The sequence below is a fragment of the Vipera berus genome, assembly GCF_964194415.1.
Source record: "Vipera berus genome assembly, chromosome: 1".
NCBI lineage: Eukaryota > Metazoa > Chordata > Lepidosauria > Squamata > Viperidae > Vipera > Vipera berus.
In genome coordinates this window covers 247,245,201-247,266,414 of record NC_138202.1, presented here as the reverse complement: position 1 = coordinate 247,266,414, position 21,214 = coordinate 247,245,201, and the positions used below count along the sequence as shown (strand labels likewise).

Sequence of the window (21,214 nt, the reverse complement as noted above, 5' to 3'; positions counted from 1 at the left end):
CACTTAAGACCTCTTAAGACCTAAGACATATTGGACCTCTTGGGTAAAAACTCAGAGTTGCCATATTGTAATATTTTAATGTGACAAAATGGGAAATCAGGAAATGCATAGAAAATCGTTATCAGGACTGTATTCAATTACCTCGATTAATACAAACGTAAACTCAATGAAATTTGATCATTTGTCTTAGGTTGACTTTTTAACTTTTTTTTTTTTGGAAACCAGTACAAAAGCCAAAGGAGCTTCTCATCTTGAAAGAATTTAGGCATTTATAGATTAGACTAATAAGTGGTTAGCTTGGTTCCACTGATTCAGACTGATATTTTTATCCAGTGCAAGTTTAATTTCCCCATTTTTGAGTGAAATTTTTTCACAAACAAAAAGTTTTTCTAATTTTTTTTTCCCTAATCATTGAAATAGATTAACCTGTGAAACTAAATGCAAATCTTCCCATTGGAACATCCACCATGAAAGTCATTGGCTTCAAAATGGAAGATGTGACTAAATGATCAAAGCCTCACTCCTTTTTTTAATATCCATAGCATGGCAGTGCACTTACATTAAAAATGACTTAAGTTTTGATCACCAAGTTTTGCCTGGCATTTGGAAGCCAAGGTCCATCACTGTGAATGAGCCTGCTTCCCATGGCGTATGCAAAGATGTTCTGCAACCAAAGACAATTTATAAGACACAACCATTTATAAATAATTTAGAGAGTAGTTTATAAAACAGAATCAAAACATTGTTCTGGATATCCAGATGTACCTTTCTATTTCATTAATTGTATTTGTTAAACCATAATAAATAGTTTGGTCCCATTGTTTCACATTGATTATTTTAATACCCCTCTGCCCAATTTCTTTTGCTGCCCTGCAGGAACAAAACTGCTTTAATCAATATAAACATGATTGCCTTATGTAACTGACAGTGATGCATTGCAAAAATGATGAAACATGAAATAGTATATAAGAGCTTAGTCCTCAGTGAACACTGACAAACACAGCAGGATTCCAACAAATTATAAAATAATGTCGTGGCAGAGGTGCAGGATGGAATAATTTGTGTAGCCATGTCATGGTCTTTAAAAGCACCCAAGTTATTTCTCATATCTCCCATAAGTGCATACTGCAAAAGTTGCTACTTTTTGATTTCCCACATGGGACAGTAAATGTATGATTAAAATATAACAGTAAGTCACCACAGTTTGGATTGCTTAAAGAAGGAAATCCAACATTGGATTATTACTCTTAATTCCTTTTCAAAATCTCAGCTCAGGAAAACACAAGAAGAGTCTGAAAGGTGGTCACTTCTTCAACAAATAAACAGAAAGAGAAAGTGACCAATACCATCACTATTATTTTTTGAAAGATATCTTTATCTGGAAAGGAAGGAGAACGGTTAAGGTTTCAAGGCTTTAAGTGAATTACTGATCCATGCTGAGAAGGGCCAAATGACAAACAGAAATGCTTTACTCAGCACTTTCTCCCCCCCCCTCTCTCCTCATCCTAGGATGGCGATTTTGACAGCTTTCCCCCCCCCCCCCAATATAAAGTGCAGGAAAAATGGATCAAGGTTTAGTTCCAAAACCATTTCTCTAAATTACCAACAGACTTGTATTCTTGGTGTCTCTTTACATGGTCACAAGCGAGACATGCGTGTGATTCCCAGAATCGAGAAAGATGCACTGAAAAATCCTTCCTCCAGTTGAAGTAGCTAATATACAGTTTAGTGTTTTTGTCAAGCATCAAAAGGTACTCTGAAAGGTCCTTTGGAGACAGGAAATCCTCCACATGTATGAAAGAATTAGCTGGGATGTAATTCTCATAGTTTTCTCTGGGAGGACCCAGAACGACTGGCACTGATCCAGCAAAAAGGGCATTGTAGAGTTTCTCCGTAATGTAGTCTTTATGGATAGAATTTTCAAAAGAAAGGTAAAACTTGCAAGTGGAAATAGTGGGGATCAAATTTTTATCACTGACATAATCTCCAAATGCTTGTCCATAAGTATGGATTTCAATATATTTACTTAATTCATTATAATACTTAACTCTAGCATGCTCAGGATTCCAGTTACTCACTACCCAACATACGAGTTTTTCTTTATTCGGCATTTCGTACTCAAAGGAATTTGTGCTAACTATCATGAAGCCATAAGGCACCTGAATATCTGAATCCCGGCGATAGGTAAGGGTCAAATTGAACAGATGTTCAATCCCACTCTTTTGTGGAGTATGGGTTGGAGATTCCAGGTTCATCCAGATCCATTTCTGAAATGCAGGTCTAGGCTGCTGAGGTAAATTAGTCAGATCCCAGCTAATGTCTCTGTGGTGAATGAGAACTGCCTGAGACCGATTATATAGTGTGCGGTCCGTTGTCAGATGGCATCCATGGATATTAAATGTGGGACAGAATTTCAGATCAAATGTCTGTCCAAATGGCCACACCCATATCAGAATTGTTGTTTCATTAATGTAATCACTTTTGGTTGAGAAGAAATTCTTCATCTTTAGAACCGAGCTGGCTGATTCAATAGGGCTAGAGATCCAGCCACTTGTGGGTTTGATATAGATCAGCAGACAGGCCATGAAACAGCCAAGCACAATGAAGAGAACTAGAAATGGCCGGAAAATTCCTTTGGATGACGATGTCATAATTTGATCTGCAAAGAAAAGAAGGCAAAGTTTAAAGTCGGTGTTTTTAGATTAAGGTGATGTTTATTAAAATTTGCATGCATAAAGAATGATTTTGAAAGCATGTTTTATAGACACAAAATTACATATGATGTTTGTTACATGCTATTCATAAACCCAAAAATTAAAATAATGGGAAAGAACCATAATATTTTTCACAAACCTGAATGAAAATTAAATTAATTGAAAATATGTATTGGGAATGAATGCAATGCAATGGAGTGGAATGGAATACACTGTTCTATACTATATGTATTTATGTATTTGTATTTCAGTTTTAAAATAATATCACTTAGTTGCATTGGTATTCAAGATAGTCTTTTATTGTTTCTGGTTTCAGGAGAAGTCAAAAATTAAATATTTACATTATTTTTAGAGGAATTTTCCTTTTCCCTTTTCTTCTTTATGTTTATAAATTTTGCCACTGTTATTAATATTATATTTTATTATTTATTTACTTATTAATTTTATTTGTATACTGCCCTTCTCCCGAAGGACTCAGGGCGGTGAACAGGGCAATACATATTAAAAAACAAGATACAAAAATTAAAAACGATTAAACAAATGCCCATGAATAAGTTAAAACACATTAAAATAGATTAAAACAGATTAATAAAACCCAACCCCATCCCATCAGGCCAGGCCAGCTTGTTCGAAAAGGTAGGTTTTGAGATCGCGCCGGAAGGAGCGGAGGTCAGGCGCCATCCAGAGCTCAACCGGAAGATGGTTCCAAAAATCCGGCGCGCCCACAGAGAACACCCTCCCCCTGGGGGCCACCAGTCGACATTCTTTGACCGGTGGTACCCTGAGGAGGCCCTCTCTGTGGGAGCGTACTGGGCGGAGGGAAGTTGACGCCGGCCGCAGGTGCTCCCCAAGGTATTCCGGACCCATGCCATGTAGGGCTTTGTAGGTCATTACATATTGAGCATTAATTGTCTAATTTCAATAATTTCTTTGTTCATTTGATATTATACATATTTTTGAAAACACAACTTTGTTTAATAAAGAAAATAACATATGAAACCTCTCCAAAAAGGATATAAACTGGATTTATTACTAACAATTTTAGCAATTGGCTAAAATTACACACTACAAAAAGGTGTAAAAACAATAGCTCTTGTAAAAAAAAATCCTATGCAAAATGTAACATGGCATTGCCATACTGCTAGATGCAAAATGGCAAACATTTGAAGAAATTGTCCGTGTGGCCTGGTAGATAAAGGAGCTCAAGGAACATTAGGAATGAAATCCTCACTTAGCAGAAATAACCCTAATTACCATAAACATTTCTGAGTTCTTGAGAGCAGAGAAAGCTCAATCAGGCTAAATATATGCAATCACTACCAATACATCTCATTAGCACAGAGCTTCCTTTGTGTGCTTTTTTGTCTTCCTTTGTGAATGGAAATGTTTACATATTTAAAACATTGATCTATTTTTACCACAACAAAACCGAATTCCAATTTATGACTTTTTTTAAAAAAACCCCAGATTAATTAATTTTAATCTTAAAATTAAAATAATGTGGGGCTGCTCTTGAAGGACATCTGGAAGCTTCATCTGATACAAAATGCAGCTGCACAAGGAGTAAAGAGTGTCAGACATCTGACACATGCAACACCACTGCTATGTGGACTGCACATTAATTGCCAGTGTGCTTGCAGGTACAAATGTAGGTGCTGGTTATCATCTCTAAAGTCCTTCATGGCTTGAGGCTAGATTACCTAATTCAATTTGGTCCCATAGATTGGGTATGTTATGGGTCCCATCAACCAAGGAATGTCATCTGGCAGGAACCATTTGTCTGAAATAGTATAAGGTCTCCTGCTTGAACAAGGGGGGGGGGCTAGCAGACCTCCTAGATACCTTTCAACTTATTTATTCTGACCCTGTTAGCCTTTTGTAAACCATGAGGACTAGGTTGTGCACCTGGATCTGGGGTTCTGAGTGTGTTAAGGGTCCCAATTCTTGCCTGTATTAGCATCCATGAAAATCACTTCTTGAGATGGGTGACTATAGAAATTAAAAAAAAACACAACAATTTTATAAAACAGCAAAAAAGATCAGCAGCAACAATAAACAAAAGACAAGGCAGAAGAAATTCTACAAAAAATAGGCAACATAAATGAATAATTCTGCATCAGATATGGAAAACTGTTTATTAACCCTGGTTAAACTCAGAAGCAATTCTATAATTAGATAAAATGTATCATGGACAGAGAATTCCTGACAAATGTGGGCCAGAAAAAGATATCCCCCATAATCTTAATGACCAGAAATTAAAGGCAAAACAATCCATCAGGCACTCAGCTCTTAAACCATGTAGGTTGAGTACCTTCACCTTCACTCATACATGCTCTCAATCAGTGCATCTTCTCCTATATAATATACACTTCCTCTAAATTCTCAGAATTCTGCATTCCCTGAATCTTCCAGATCAGCCTTAAAGATAGGCCTACACAAACCACAATCCATACTCCAATCATGAAGTTGGAGTTTTACTTAACTTACTTTGCCATGCCAGTTTATGCTGGGGAAAATTTGTTTTGCCTTTCTCTTTTATGGATTATAAACAAGTGTGGACATTTGATGACAAGATGACATTTGATGACTAGTAGACTTTACTTGCAAATATACAGAGATTCCTTTTGCCATACACTACCCACCCTCTAAATTAAAATATTTATTTTATTTTAATATTTATTTTCCTCTAAAATATTCATAAATGTTCCTCATTCACCTAGTATGTAAGGCATTTACTTATCTCATTCACATTAATACTCGTTTTCACATCCCATTCACGTAGTCTACGCTTGTCACATATAATACTTACATGTCCATTCATTCCCCATTTCAGCTTCTATTCCAAATATGGAAAAAACTGATTGAATTGTCATACATTCAGGGGACCTCAGGGGTTATTCAAAGTGTTTAGATTTTAAATTTAAAAAAAAAAACAACCCGTCTTATCCATGTCTAATTTTATGCATCACATGTTTTTACTCTGATACAGCACATTCAGTTATTCTAATATCTGTGAGTAGCTTTTTGTATACTTCCCCCTTTTTAAAAAACACTTGAATGACTCTACAAAATGGAAGACAAAGAGGAGCACTGTGTATAAACTGGGAAAAATGTGTGAAGTGTGTAAGAACTCCTTTCTACAGATTGTTAATTTCTTTGCTGCTTTCCCCCCCCTACTTCAATTACTCTTTATTAAACAAATTAACACAGCTACCCAAGTCACACATAGTGACTCGGGGTGACGTAGTACATTAAAAATCCACAATTAAAATTCACCATTTAACACAATTCCAACTCCTATTCTGCCATAGCAGCAACAACAGAATCAGACAAGCTACTTGATTGGCTCTGAATGAGATCCTTAAGCCCGCTGACAAAACTATGTCTTCAAGGCCTTGCAGAAAAGCAACAAGGTGGGGACCAAAATTTTATTGGGGGAACGAAGGGTGAAAGCTATGCTGGAAAATCCTTCTGTAATCAAGAAAATACAAGGCATTTGGTAACTATCTGATTTAGATAACTTCCCTGCTTAACAATAGTTGGGGAAATTGTATTAATCAGCAATATGTACCTCTAATTAATTTTAATGGAACTGAGAAATAGATTAAAGGTACAGCTGTAGTTAAACTCTGATTGAAATCCAATGCAATTGTTATAGGATGTATTATTATTTCTATGAGTATTACATCTGCCGGGGGCAGAGAACCTGAGAGGGGAGGAAATAAGCTCTCTGGGTTTTCCCCCTCCTAACCTATAGGTATCGGAGGTAAGGAAAAAGTTGTTACTGCAATCTTTGTTCAATATTCCCCTGAGGGTATCTCCACTCCCATGACTGTTGATTCTGAATATATAGAAATCTGTCTTAGAGGTATAGCATGCCCAAATGATTATGCATTATATTCCAACAAAGCAAAACCTTTTTTTTCCCAAATTGGGGAAATTTCATTAGAGAATACACATATGGATTTATTGTTTCTTATTTTGGATACACCTATTCACAAACTTTATTACAATATTTCGCATTCTTTGCCAGACTCATGTCATTCTAAACTTCATGAGTATACTTATTCGTTTCATCCCTCTTCTTCTTGGGTCTATTTCTTTTGAACAAATATCTTTTGAATTCTAGCTTCCATTCGTAACTTCCTTCCAAACTGCACTCTGGTTTCCTGCCAGGTTTCTCTGATATATTATTCAGATCATATTTCCTTTCTACGTTAGGATTTCTAGCTTTTCTGATTTTTTTACCCATATTCTATGCAAAGCATACAGACGTAGGAAGCAGAGGATGTTACTAGTAGCAGCCTTCCTACTGTTTATTTATTTATTTATTTATTTATTTTATTTAATTTGTATACCGCCCTTCTCCCGAAGGACTCAGGGCGGTGTACAGGGCAATAAATACCAAATACAGAATACAAAAATTAAAAACAGATTAAACCACAGTGCCCAAATACAATAAATAAATTACTTAAAAACAGTAATTAAAACCCCAAACCCATCAGACCAGGCCGGCTTGTTCAAATAAATAGGTTTTTAGGTCACGTCGGAAGGAGCGCAGGTCGGGAGCCATCCGGAGTTATATGCCAAGTGCATTGGAATATACTTTGCTGTCTCATAACTCCTCCCTTAACCATGTTCAGTCCTGTATCTGTTTCCCAGCCATTCTCTACATGGAGTCCTTGCTTCTATTACCTTCCTGCTGTCAGTTTACTTCTTTCTTGATAAAGTGCCACTAGACTTGCCAAATACATTTTCCCTTCCCTTGTGCTCTCTGCTTAAGAGTTACTTATACTTTTGATGCAAGCCTTGTTATTAAGAATACAATCTTTTCTCTCTCTTTTTTCCTTAATCAGTTATTTTCCATTCATTTCATGTGAAAATGGTACTTGTGCCCCAGCTCCTTCACCTTCCCATTCAGAAATTTTTAATCACTTGTAATCTTCCCATGTTGATAAATATCCTTGATACATGAAATCAGAAAGGTAGCATAATAGCATCTCATAATAGCATCTCTTTCCAACAGAATTGCTTCTGTCCTCCGCCGTAATGAATCTCCCATCACCGCTTTTCTTTTCCACCTTCAGCTTTGTTGATTTCTGCAGAGTTGATAATACCTACCGTTATCCTCAGGGATCGAATCTTTGTTTCAGTGTCGAGAGCTTGAAATGTGTAGATAAGCTTCAGTGATGGGTATCTCCTTTTAGTTTGTCCATTCTTGCTTGCTAGTTGGGCAAAGTAGGAATGTATCTTCTAGATTTATTTTTATTGCAATTCCTGATATTCCCCGCCAACCTAGCTAGGCTGGAAAGTATAGCTTCAATTACAGAGAGTAGCAGTTTGGGAAGTCTGTTAGGACACAACCCAGATTCCCTTGAAAGTGTAAAGTTTTGTTACAGAGGCAATTCTTTTGGCAAGCGAAAGCAGGTCCAAAATGCAGAAAGTAACCCTATCTCTCTTTCAAAACCATTTTTCTTAAAGGTCATTTAAAAAAAAAAAGGCTTCACAGACTTCCAAGTAATTTCAATCTTTGAAATATCACTGACTGAATTTACATAGTGTTTTAGATAACACGTGTAATGAAATGTTTTATCATCCAAATACATTTTGAAATACATTAGCACTGATAAATTAAAATGAAATCCATTTCACCTTAACTTTCTAGTGAACTGAACTGAAAGGAGCTCTGCAACAAAATTCTTATGAGATTTTTAAATCAGATTAAATATGTCAACCTCCCAAGAGACCGTTGGAAAAGATATTTCTAAGTAACATTTTGTTTCAGACTGGAAAGCCTAATTTGGAAACAGCTGAGGTTCTAATAATTTTACTTCTATATTTCCTGCCCCCTAGGAATTTTCATTGCCACTTGCTTAGCTAAAATTAGAGGGTATTTCTTAGAAACAGTGTTACCAAAGGAAATCTACCATAAACTATATTTTGCAATGTCACTTCTTACAAATCTAAGGACAATAACAAGACTTCTATGTCAGTTACTTTAGACAACAAATAAATAAATAGAGATTTCTGGCTCAACTAAGATGAATCTTAATAATGTGGCAAAATCATACTCTGAATGCAACGAAGTTTATCATTCACCACTGGCAATGGTGTGGGAATATTTCAGATAGCCTATCCCTATGGAAGAATTCAGATAATGTCAAATAGAAGTTATCCTAATGAATGTTCAGGGGATACATATAGGGTGATCTCTTAAAATGTTCTGACGCATGCCAATATTTCTGGACTAAACCGATGCCGACTTTATTAGCAGCTTGTCCAAATCAGTGTCCTATGGGGAAAAATGCATTCAGTGGAGTCCTTGGTGCTCTCTGAAGTAGGTTGGTTGCTTACAAACATTTTGTTACCGCAGTGGTGGCACAGTGGTTAGAATGCAATACTGCAGGCTACTTCTGCTGACTGCCAGCAGTTCGGCAGTTCAAATCTCACCGGCTCAAGATTGACTCAGCCTTCCATCCTTCCGAGGTTGGTAAAATGAGGACCCAGATTGTTGGGGGCAATATGCTGGCTCTGTAAACGGCCTAGAGAGGACTGTAAAGCACTGTGAAGTGGCATATAAGTGTAAGCACTATTACTATAAGGGAGTGGGGTTTCTTCTCGATATACATTAACTTGCCCTGCCAATGTTGGTGAGGGTGTTGTTTTTTTCCTTGCTAGTTCCTTGATTAGGCTGATGTTTATTCTTTGATTGTTCATCTTGAGTTATTCTGTCTGAGTTGATAGTTCCTTGAGTAAGGAATCATTTACTGTTTGCCTGGGGATAAACTCTGCTTATCTTGGTGTTGACCGGGGACAATATATAAAAATGTATTGTTGTTCTTTAGTTCTCTTTCTTAAATGCATTTGTGCAGGCAGAGATACAGTGAAGTTAATATAGCAGCACCATCAATAGTATATTTTGGTAGATTGGTCAAGGATAGGGTGATTTTTTTTCAGTATGTAATACTTATGGCTAAATTTTAAAATGAGAAAATGAATTCAGTCCAGAATCAGCTCCATAGCTAATAAACCATTGTGAAAATGCTTTGTGACCAAGGAATAGTTAATTAACTAAACTGTTTCTTGATAAAAGTACTGTAAATTACACATTTCAAAATCACTTGGTGTGATCTTGCACCTGATACTCCCCAGCATTGGCCATGCTGGCCAAGTCAATTAGTAATTCTGTTCCAGAAATTACATACGCATTTCTATGCTAAAATAGCTTTTGCTACTATTAATAGCATTAGATTACTGTGAATGACACAATTTACATAAAAAATTTGGAAACCCAGCAACTGATGCAATACTACTGAATTTATTTTGTGTGTTGTGCAGTTTTCTAAAGCAGAACATGCTTCAGAAACATCTTTTCAGGTCAGTCTACCATGGAATTCCAGCATGGCTTAAAAAGCTTTTATCTTTTATAATGCATTCTCAATTCATATTGTATCCTAGTAAAGCCTGGTAGGCATTATTGTTTTCTCATGCAAGATCACACACTGAAAAAACAATTGATATGCCACTACTAGTTTCTGCATCATAGAATATATTAAGATGAGTTATTTTGGAAATTATGTAAGGGGAACTGGATAAATTAATTGACTTACGGCTTAGCAACCGCTCAAAGTTATGATGAACCTACCCAGGGCTACTTATGAATCGAATTTGAAGTTCCCGTGGTCTCCCACTCCATGGTCATATGATTGCATTTTAAGCACTTGACAACCAGCCTGCATTTACAGCATCATGAGACCATGATTTATGAAAGTTTTTGCCAGAAACTAGCATTTACCTTTGGTTTCTGGCAAAAAAACACCTATTGCAAACAATGGATTTGCTTAATGACTGCAGTGTTCTCTTTACAACTGTGTTTAATGACTGCTGCAGAAAGGTCATGACATGGCATTTAACAGCTGCCATAACCTATGACCATAATTCTGGGCTCAATTATGGTTGTAAATTGAGAACTATCTGTATACTACATGCCAGTATTTTAAAACCCATCCGATAATTACATGACTGCACTTCTGATTCATAATGTAATATGGTATGAATATGGATTGTACAATATCTTATTAAAGAATATGAAGAAAGAAAGAAAGAAAAGAAAAGAAAAGGAAAAGAAAAGAAAAGAAGAAAAGAAAAGAAAGAGGAGAGAAGTTGTATACTCTCTCACATTTTTCCCATGCCAGGAATGAATTGCGAGTATGAAATTGCAGCATACATGGCTGGAGGCAGTAAGTAACATGCCATTAGGTGACTACAATATTGTTAAATAATATCTTTTAGAACTCATTGGTCTAATCACTCAAATAAACTATTAATATCCAGTTCAGAATTTAAGAGTGATACAAGAAATGTATTCAGAAACCTTTCAGTTGAGATACTATAATGAGAAAAGTGAGTTACTCCAAGCTATTACAAAAACACACACACACACACACCAAAACTTGCCATCTTGATTTTCTTACTTTTTCTTTGTCCTTATATTGTTTGGTATATTTCGAGCCACCCCGAGTAATTTGGAATTGGGCAGCATCAAATCAAATCAAATGCTCACTTCAAATACAGCAGTGCTCAATAATATGCAGTTCAAATCTGTAACTGAGTCAAAAAGTAATTTGTCCTTGTTCTGTTGGACTAGAATTGGGCAAAGCTGTGATCTAGTTCTGTCTTACGCCAACTAGAAGCCAACGGAGAGATTTTGAGCCAATTACCTTATCTCAATCCTAGGAAGAAGGCAATGGCAAACCACTTCTGAAATAACCCCGACTAGTAATATTCCACACAGGGGTCTGTTACTCTAACCCAAGGTCTAGAGCACAGGTGTCAAACTCGATCTTGTCATGTGATGTATTGAAACTTTTTTTGCCTTTGTGAAGCCGGGGTGGGTGTGGCCTGTGTATGACACATCCAGTCCACGCGCCGCCAGTCGACACTCCTGGTCTAGAGGAACAGCCAATCTTGAGATGCTGTTTAAATAAAGCCAGGGTGCACATGTGTAATTCAAAATACCATGTTTACTGCAGGTTTGCCATCTATTTTAATGTTTTTAGGATTCAGAAAAATACTACGTAGGCTGGAGGACTTAGCAACCGTTTGGCTAATAATTTAGGGAACAAATTGTGGTCAGTAAACAAGGAGAGGTTATGAAAGCAAAGGGGTCCACAATGTTAACCTATGGCCTTGCCAACAGATAATAATAATAATAATAATAATAATAATAATAATAATAATAATAATAATAATAATAATAATAATAATAATAATAATAATAATAATAATAATAATAATAACGAAGAAGAAGAAGAAGAAGAAGAAGAAGAAGAAGAAGAAGAAGAAGAAGAAGAAGAAGAAGAAGAAGAAGAAGAAGAAGAAGAAGAAGAAGAAGAAGAAGTTGGAAGGGACCTTGGAGGTTATCTAGTCCAACCCCTGCTCAGGTAGGAAACCCTATACCATTTCAGACAAATGGCTGTCCAGTCTCTTCTTAAAAACTTCCACTGTTGGAGCATTCACCACTTCTGGAGGCAGGATGTTCCACTGATTAATTGTACTAACTGTCAGGAAGTTTCTCCTTAATTCTAGGTTGCTTCTCTCCTTGATTAGTTTCCATCCATTGCTTCTTGTCCTGCTTTCAGGTGCTTTGGAGAATAGCTTGACTCCCTCTTCTTTGTGGCAGGCCCTGAGATATTGGAACACTGCTATCATGTCCCCCCTCCTCCTTCTCTTCATTAAACTAGACATACCCAATTCCAGCAACCGTTCCTCATATGTTTTAGCCTCCAGACCTCTAATCATCTTTGTTGCTCTTCTCTGAACCAAGATTTTTCCTCAGTTCTCACAATAGATGAAATTTTCTACAGACCTATTATTTTATCTCTGAACCAAATCTTCTACCTATCAAGCAATGCAAAAGCCATTTCTGCCTGGTGAAACAGCCCGTGTTCCAAATCAAGTTATTCTTTCTGGTACTAGCTGTCAAGGAATAATGGACCCCACATGTAAAAAAGCTAGCCATTGTGTGATACTGTCTTCAGTGAATATGGTGGACCACATTTGCCATACATTGCAGGTTTCTGTAGTAAACCAAGACCACTCAAAATCAACTTCATTTCAGATGTAGACTTCCATGAAACCCTATTCTCAATCTAGTTCTTTGGTGTTTCGCAAATCGTAAATGTGTCTAGCACTCTTAGAAAAGTCATTTTCTTGGAATTGTTAGGAAGAAGATGGATGAGAGTGATAATAATAATAATATGATAACAGATAGTGACAAGGAGATCTCCTCAGGGGCAATTGTGGGTCAGGGGGCAGGAGGTAAAAACAAATTGCAAGATTTCAGAATTCCAGTCAGCTAGTTAGCCACACTCATGCGGGGAAATTACACAACATGATATTTAACAGGTAGTTCCTCTCTGTAGCAGTCTCGTCTATTATAAAATAAACATAAACTGCATTTTTTCAACTGAAATTAATTACGGTACATACTTTATGAGATAAATATATAATTTCTTATGGTCAAGCTCCAAGGAGCTGTGCAGTTTTCTAATTGCTGCCATAATTTTGCCTTTTAACAAATGACATCTGAAAGGAATTATTGATAATATGAAGACCTTTTAAAAATTAGCTGTACTGTATTTCTGCAAAATAATGGAAGATTCAATTTTATTATTAACAGTTTGCAGATCAGTAAACTAATGCTACAAAATTCTACCAGTAAATTTTCAAAGTAAAATATACACACGCGCTAAAGAAAAATTATTCACTTTATAATTTGAAATTTGACAATTTAGAACAGGAAATTACAATATCACCTATAGATTTCCATCACATTAAATAATGATTTATCACTGAAGTTAACATTTCCTAGAAGTTGTCCATATTCATGAGCTCTTAAAATTTCATGCTGAAACTTCATGCTAACTGTTGTTTTCATTATTAGATTCAACATTTAAAATGTTTCCTGGCACAGAAAGGAATAATGAGCATCAATTAATTATTGTAATGGTTACCAATCTAAAGAAGAGCAGGAGACACGGGTCAGTTCAACCTCCAAGAAACTTCAAATAAATTTCCAAAGATATAGTTTTATCCTTAGCTGCTCCTGGATTTTGACTTAAATGGGAAATATAACTAATTCATTTTTTTCTCCACTTCTTTCCCTGTTTCATATTGGATATGTGCAAAAGAGATATTAAAAACATGAATGTTGTAAATTCAAAGAAAATTTCAGATCCCACTGTGGTTTCTGCATGGTAATTAAATATTCCAACATGTGATCCTTTCTCTGGTGTTGTTCTGTACCAGCCTGCTACCAGCCCTGCAGAAAAGGCAGGGACAACCCCTTTTACAAGAAGGCAAGAGGCTGGAATTAAGCCTGCCAAATTTATTAATACAAAAACAAACGGAACAAGACACGAACCAAGAAACAGGAGCTTTTCAAGCGGTTGCCTTCAGCAAACCAGCCCTCCCACGCATTCCCCTTTTATACAGTTCAGGGCGTGGCTTCTCTCTGCCTCCTTCCGAGGTGCCCCATTGCCTTCCTCTGTTTACTCCTGATTGACTGCCTCCTGCGTCGGGCGTCCTTGAACAGGGCCAGCTGTGGGTCATCTTCATCCACGCTGTCAGGCTCACACAGCTGGGTCTCCGTTGTGACCAGGTGGGAAGGGCCTGGCTGAGGGCTCTCATCAGCAATATCTTCAACCCCCTCAGCAAGCTCTTCAACACCCCCCTTCTCCTCTGAGTTGTCCGACCCAACTGCCGAACCCACAGGTTGGCCCTGAATCACAACAGGTGTGTATGGGGAGGTAACATGTTATTCAAAGGAAAGTGTGTCATTGGTAATTTTTCAATAGCTTGACCATTTTTTTCCTTTAAAAACAATGCCTGAGCTTTCAATTCTGCATCAAGCTCAGCTACAATGAGGAATAAAGAACATTAATGGAACATGTAACAAGGTAGCTACTGGTTATAGAAACCATTCACCCTGAATAATATTAATTTTAATATGGAAACATCACTTTGCCTGAAATCTTTGATATAGCTTGAAAAAAACTAAGAGATTTTGGAAACTGCTACTTTTACTTTGGTACACGCATATCCTTCAAGCATATTATTGAAGCTCTTGTTTTGTGACACCCCCCCTCCCCTTTTTGCTGGGTCTGGGCGCCCGTTCTTAGGTTTGGTAAAGGACGTGCTGGGGATTCCTCCCTTGAGAGGGCTGCAGTTCTTTCTCGTATAGCCACACCGTTCAGATCCTGCAAGGATGGGACTCGTTGCACCCATCATAAGTTATAACGCTGTTCTTCCCACCCCCTTAGTACCTGATAAGCAGGCAATAAGTCTATGTGACAGTTAATCGAATATCTGTCTGACAACCAAGCCTCCTTAAGTAGCCAGCCGACCTTGGTGGCATCTCAGGTGAAGGTCTGCGCCCCTGCAAGATAAAACGTATGATCATGGCTGGCCATATGTGCCCATACTTGTGAGCATTGTTCTTGCCATCTAATCGCCAGCTCACGGTCATGGATCCTGGTTTTGAGCCTTTTGGTTGTTTCCCCAACGTAGTTACAGTTACAGTTCTTGCACTTGATTTTATACACCACTGAAGATCTTTCCTCATTAGGGAGTGGCTCTTTGGGATTCATTATCTTGGCACAAAGGATTTGGTCTGGTTTGTGGGCAACGTGGATGTTAAATGGAGCTAGCATCCATGCCGTTACAGGTTTTATAACTTACGATGGGCGCAACAAGTCCCATCCTTGCAGGATCGGAACGGTGTGGCTATATGAGAAAGAACTGCAGCCCCCATAAGGGAGGAATCCCCAGCACATCCTTTACCAAACCTAAGGACGGGCACCCGGATCTAGCAAAAAAGAGGGGGAGAGGTCACAAAACAAGAATCGCTAGGGGGCCAACCTATGGGTATGTGGACACGAACCAGGCAGACAAGGAGAGTGACTATGAGTGAGGAAATTACTCCCGAGCTTACAAACACGCGGATTGATGTGGGACAGCTAAAAACTATACAGTCAATTGGGGCGGGTAGACCAGTGACCCAGTCAATGAACAGGGCACAAAAACAACCAGCTTTATAAGCAACCTCCCTGAACTCTGGCTTTTACTTTGATGACATCAGCAGTTAGCCAATGAAAGCTAAGTAGATTAGTGTATTAAACAGTTTTGTTTATATTTTATCCTGGTGTTCGATTTGTTTTCTCTTCTTTTCAAATATGAGTATACCCAGGATTCGCATTTTAGCATAATTAGGGTGTATGTATATATGTGTGTGTGTGTGTGTGTGTGTGTGTGTGTGTGTGTATATATATATATATATATATATGTATATATATATATATATATATATATATATATATATGTATATATATATGTGTGTGTGTGTATATATATATGTGTGTGTATATATACATATATATATATATATATATATATATATATATATATATATATATATATATATATATATATATATATATATATATATATATATATATGTTTTTGTAGATTCTCGCGGGTGTCTGTATGTGTACATCTAGAGTCTCGGGTTTCTTCCCGCGTTCCTTTCATCTTCAGAAAGTTGTGGCGACGTTTCGACGAAATCCCATCCGTCATCATCAGGCCGGAGTGTTCCTCCTGCTGCTTCCAGGAGCAATGCGTGGTCTGGCTGTTCCTTTCCTTCCAACTGCCAGTGGGGCTGTGTTCTGACTGGGTGGAGGCGTGGCTGCTTTCTGATTGGGTGGGGGTGTCCTCCGACTGGGTGGAGGCGTGGTTGTCTTCTGATTGAGTGGAGGCGTGGCTGTCTTCTGATTGGGTGGATGCGTGGTTGTCTTCTGATTGGTTGGAGGCGTGGCTGTCTTCTGATTGGGAGGGGTGTGTTCTGAATGGGTGGGGTTTTTTGTTGTGTTGTAATATCCTGAGTGTTGTGATTTGGTGTCCTGAGGAGTGGGCTGTGTAGTGGCCTCCAGAGCTTTGGTTTGGCTCCGAGTTCGAGGACCTGCTATGTATCTCTGGTATGGGTCAGTCAGGTTCATGTGAGCGTTCTTCTGCTTGGGTGATGGCACTTTTGCTTGCCTTGTTCTGTCTTCTGTGTGGGAGAGTTTTTGTTCTGGGTGTGGATGAGTCTTGCTGGGGCTGGTGGCATTTGGGGTTGTTTGTTGGTTTTTTAAATCCTTGTTTGCTGAAATTCGTTTCTCTATCAATGCTGGTTTCCAAATGGCATGTAAGCGGGAGGTGTCGTCTCGCTTGTTCATACTGTCTGGGTGTTTTTCTATTTCAATGGCTTCTCTGATTATTCTGCTATTGAGATGTTCTATTTTGGCGATTGTTTTTGTACCTTCAAAATTGATGTTGTGTCCCGTAGTGTTTATGTGTTGTACTAGTGAAGATGTGTGATCTTTCTTCTGTACTGAGTTCTTATGTTCTTCTACACGTACCTCTATTCTTCTGTTAGTCTGTCCGATGTATGTTGCTGGACAGGAGGCGCATGGGATTTGGTATATGCCCTGGTTTTCCAGTTCTATTTTGTCTTTGGGATTTCTCAGGATGGTTGATATCTTTCTGTCAGTGTTAAATGCGGTTTTGATGTTATGTTTGCGTAGTACTTTACTGATTTTGTCGGTTGTTCCTTTTATGTAGGGCAAGATGGCTCGTCCGTTGTTCTGTTCTTCTTCTTGGATGTTTTTCTGTTTCGGAGTCCCATGCTGAATTATATTGGTGATTTTGTTTTTTTGGAACTTGTTTGCTGTCAATATGTCTGTCAGGGTGTGTAGTTCTGTTTGTATATGTGTTTCATCTGCAAGGCGTCTGGTTCTTGTTATTAGTGTTTTGGCTACTGAATTTATTTGTGCTGGGTGATGATGTGATTGCGCATTGAGGTAACGGTTGGTGTGTGTTTTCTTTCGGTAGACTGTGTGTCCTAGGGTGCCGTTTTGTTTTTTGTATATAAGTACATCCAGGAAAGGTAACTGGTTGTTTGTTTCAATCTCCATGGTGAATTTTATTTTGGGATGTAGGCTGTTCAGGTGTGTTAGGAAGTTTTCTAGCTCCTTTCTTCCGTGGGGCCAGATCACGAAGGTGTCATCCACATATCTGAGCCACAGTTTTGGTTTGTTTGTAGTCTTTTCCAGAGCGTTAGTTTCAAATTCTTCCATGAAAAGGTTGGCGATAACTGGTGATAGAGGGGATCCCATTGGTGCGCCTTCTATTTGTTTGTATCTCTGGCCTCTGTGTATGAAGTATGTGTTTGATAAGCAGTGTTCTGCTAGTTCTATAATATGGTTTGGTGGTTGGTATTTGCTTCTTATTGTTGATAGAAGCTCTATCAACAATAAGAAGCAAATACCAACCACCAAACCATATTATAGAACTAGCAGAACACTGCTTATCAAACACATACTTCATACACAGAGGCCAGAGATACAAACAAATAGAAGGCGCACCAATGGGATCCCCTCTATCACCAGTTATCGCCAACCTTTTCATGGAAGAATTTGAAACTAACGCTCTGGAAAAGACTACAAACAAACCAAAACTGTGGCTCAGATATGTGGATGACACCTTCGTGATCTGGCCCCACGGAAGAAAGGAGCTAGAAAACTTCCTAACACACCTGAACAGCCTACATGCTTCTTATTGTTGATAGAGCTTCTATCAACAATAAGAAGCAAATACCAACCACCAAACCATATTATAGAACTAGCAGAACACTGCTTATCAAACACATACTTCATACACAGAGGCCAGAGATACAAACAAATAGAAGGCGCACCAATGGGATCCCCTCTATCACCAGTTATCGCCAACCTTTTCATGGAAGAATTTGAAACTAACGCTCTGGAAAAGACTACAAACAAACCAAAACTGTGGCTCAGATATGTGGATGACACCTTCGTGATCTGGCCCCACGGAAGAAAGGAGCTAGAAAACTTCCTAACACACCTGAACAGCCTACATCCCAAAATAAAATTCACCATGGAGATTGAAACAAACAACCAGTTACCTTTCCTGGATGTACTTATATACAAAAAACAAAACGGCACCCTAGGACACACAGTCTACCGAAAGAAAACACACACCAACCGTTACCTCAATGCGCAATCACATCATCACCCAGCACAAATAAATTCAGTAGCCAAAACACTAATAACAAGAACCAGACGCCTTGCAGATGAAACACATATACAAACAGAACTACACACCCTGACAGACATATTGACAGCAAACAAGTTCCAAAAAAACAAAATCACCAATATAATTCAGTATGGGACTCCGAAACAGAAAAACATCCAAGAAGAAGAACAGAACAACGGACGAGCCATCTTGCCCTACATAAAAGGAACAACCGACAAAATCAGTAAAGTACTACGCAAACATAACATCAAAACCGCATTTAACACTGACAGAAAGATATCAACCATCCTGAGAAATCCCAAAGACAAAATAGAACTGGAAAACCAGGCCATATACCAAATCCCATGCGCCTCCTGTCCAGCAACATACATCGGACAGACTAACAGAAGAATAGAGGTACGTGTAGAAGAACATAAGAACTCAGTACAGAAGAAAGATCACACATCTTCACTAGTACAACACATAACGGATGGGATTTCGTCGAAACGTCGCCACAACTTTCTGAAGATGAAAGGAACGCGGGAAGAAACCCGAGACTCTAGATCTACATATATATATATCTATATATATATATATATATATATATATATATATATATATATGGATCTTTGGTTATTCGGGTTTTTCCCGCGTAGAACTAAAGGTGTAGGGGCGACGTTTCGACGGAATCCCATCCGTCATCATCAGGCTGGTGGCTTCTGCTTCCTTCTTCTGGGAGAAGCATGTGGCTGTTTGTTCCTCTTTTTAAACTGCCAGAGGGGGTGTGTTCTGTGGGTGGAGGTGTGCTGATTGGGTGGGGGAGTAAGTGTGTTCTGATTGGGTGGGAGTGTGTTTTGAATGGTGGGTGTGTTCTGATTGGGTGGGGGTGTGTTTTGAGTAGATGGGCTGGTCTCAGCTGCCAGCCTTAGATCTGAGCTGGTGAGTTGTGCTGCTTTTGTTCGGCTTCGTGTTTGTGGTGGTGCCATGTTTTTATAGTGGATGTCAGTTTGCTTATTGTGTGGTTTGGAGGGGTTTAAAGTGGCTGATGTTGCAGCTGTAGTTAGGTTTCTGTTTTGTGGTTGTGCCTCGTTATCATTGTGGGTTCGGATTTGCTTTTTGAATGGTTGTGTGGTGGTGATGTCCTGTGGTGTTATCATGACTTTGGGTCTATCATTCTTGGTGGTTGGGACCCGTCTGTCAATCAAGGCGGGTTTCCAAATGGTTGGTAGGCGAGAGGTATCATCTCGTTTGTTTATGCTGTGGGGGCGTTTTTCTATCTCAATGGCTTCTCTGATTATTCTGTTGTTAAAATGTTCAATTTTGGCGATAGTTTTGGTTTTTTTAAAATCAATTTCATGTCCCGTGGCTTCAAAGTGTTGGACCAGGGATGAAGTTTGTTCTCCTTTTCTGAGTGAGTTTTTGTGCTCTTCAATGCGTGCACTTATTCTTCTGTTGGTCTGTCCGATGTATGTGGTGGGGCAGGTGGTGCATGGGATTTCGTATACTCCTTGGTTTTCTAAGCCAATTATGTCCTTGGGGTTTCTTAGGATGGTGGATATTTTTCTGTCTGTGTAGAATGCTGTTTTGATGTTGTGTTTTTGGAGGACCTTGCTGATTCTGTCTGTGGTCCCTTTTAAGTATGGGAGGAGGGCTTTGCCATTTTCTTGTTCTCTGTCTTGGGTTTTTGTGGGTGTCTCTCTTCGGATTAAGTTGGTAATCGTGTTTCTTTGGAATCCATTGGCTGTTAGTACATTAGTGAGAGTGTGTAGTTCGGTTTTTTGGTGTTGTTCGTCAGCTAGGTGTTTTGTTCTGGAGATGAGTATCTTGGCTACGGAGTTGATCTGTGCTGGGTGGTGGTGTGAGACCCATAGTCAGCTCCATAGGCTCACCTCTACAAAATCTAGCCAAATTTCTTGCCAAACAACTACAGTCTTACGCAAATTCCATCACCTCACACGTACAAGATTCATTCCATTTCATAGAGATCATAAGTAAACTAAACTTACAGCCCTGTGACCTACTTGTGAGCTTCGATGTCGTATCCCTCTTCACCCAAGTGCCAATCAAAGAAGCCTTGACAGCTATCCTAAATAAATACAACCCCCCAAAACACATCCTAGATCTGACCAACCACTGCCTATCTAACACATACTTCATCTACAATGGACAAAGATACAAACAAATGGAAGGAGCACCCATGGGATCACCCCTTTCACCTGTCATCGCAAACCTCTACATGGAACACTTTGAAACCCTCGCTCTAGAAAAATCCAACCACAAACCCAAACTCTGGCTCAGATACGTAGATGACACCTTCGTAATCTGGCCACACGGCAAAGAAAAACTGGATGACTTCCTCACACACCTCA

At 38.6% G+C, this 21,214-nt stretch overlaps 1 protein-coding gene across 1 annotated transcript in view; it reads right to left on the bottom strand.

Moving 5' to 3' along the window:
• Window positions 1–1,574: 1,574 nt before the first annotated feature.
• Window positions 1,575–21,214, bottom strand: part of FUT9 (fucosyltransferase 9) — a gene marked incomplete at both ends in the record, with an annotated part of 69,602 nt that continues 49,962 nt past the window's right edge. Inside the window, one exon of the mRNA XM_081314459.1 lies at window positions 1,575–2,659. Within this exon, the coding sequence (XP_081170585.1) occupies window positions 1,575–2,659 (1,085 nt within the window). The remainder of the gene's footprint in view (window positions 2,660–21,214) is intronic.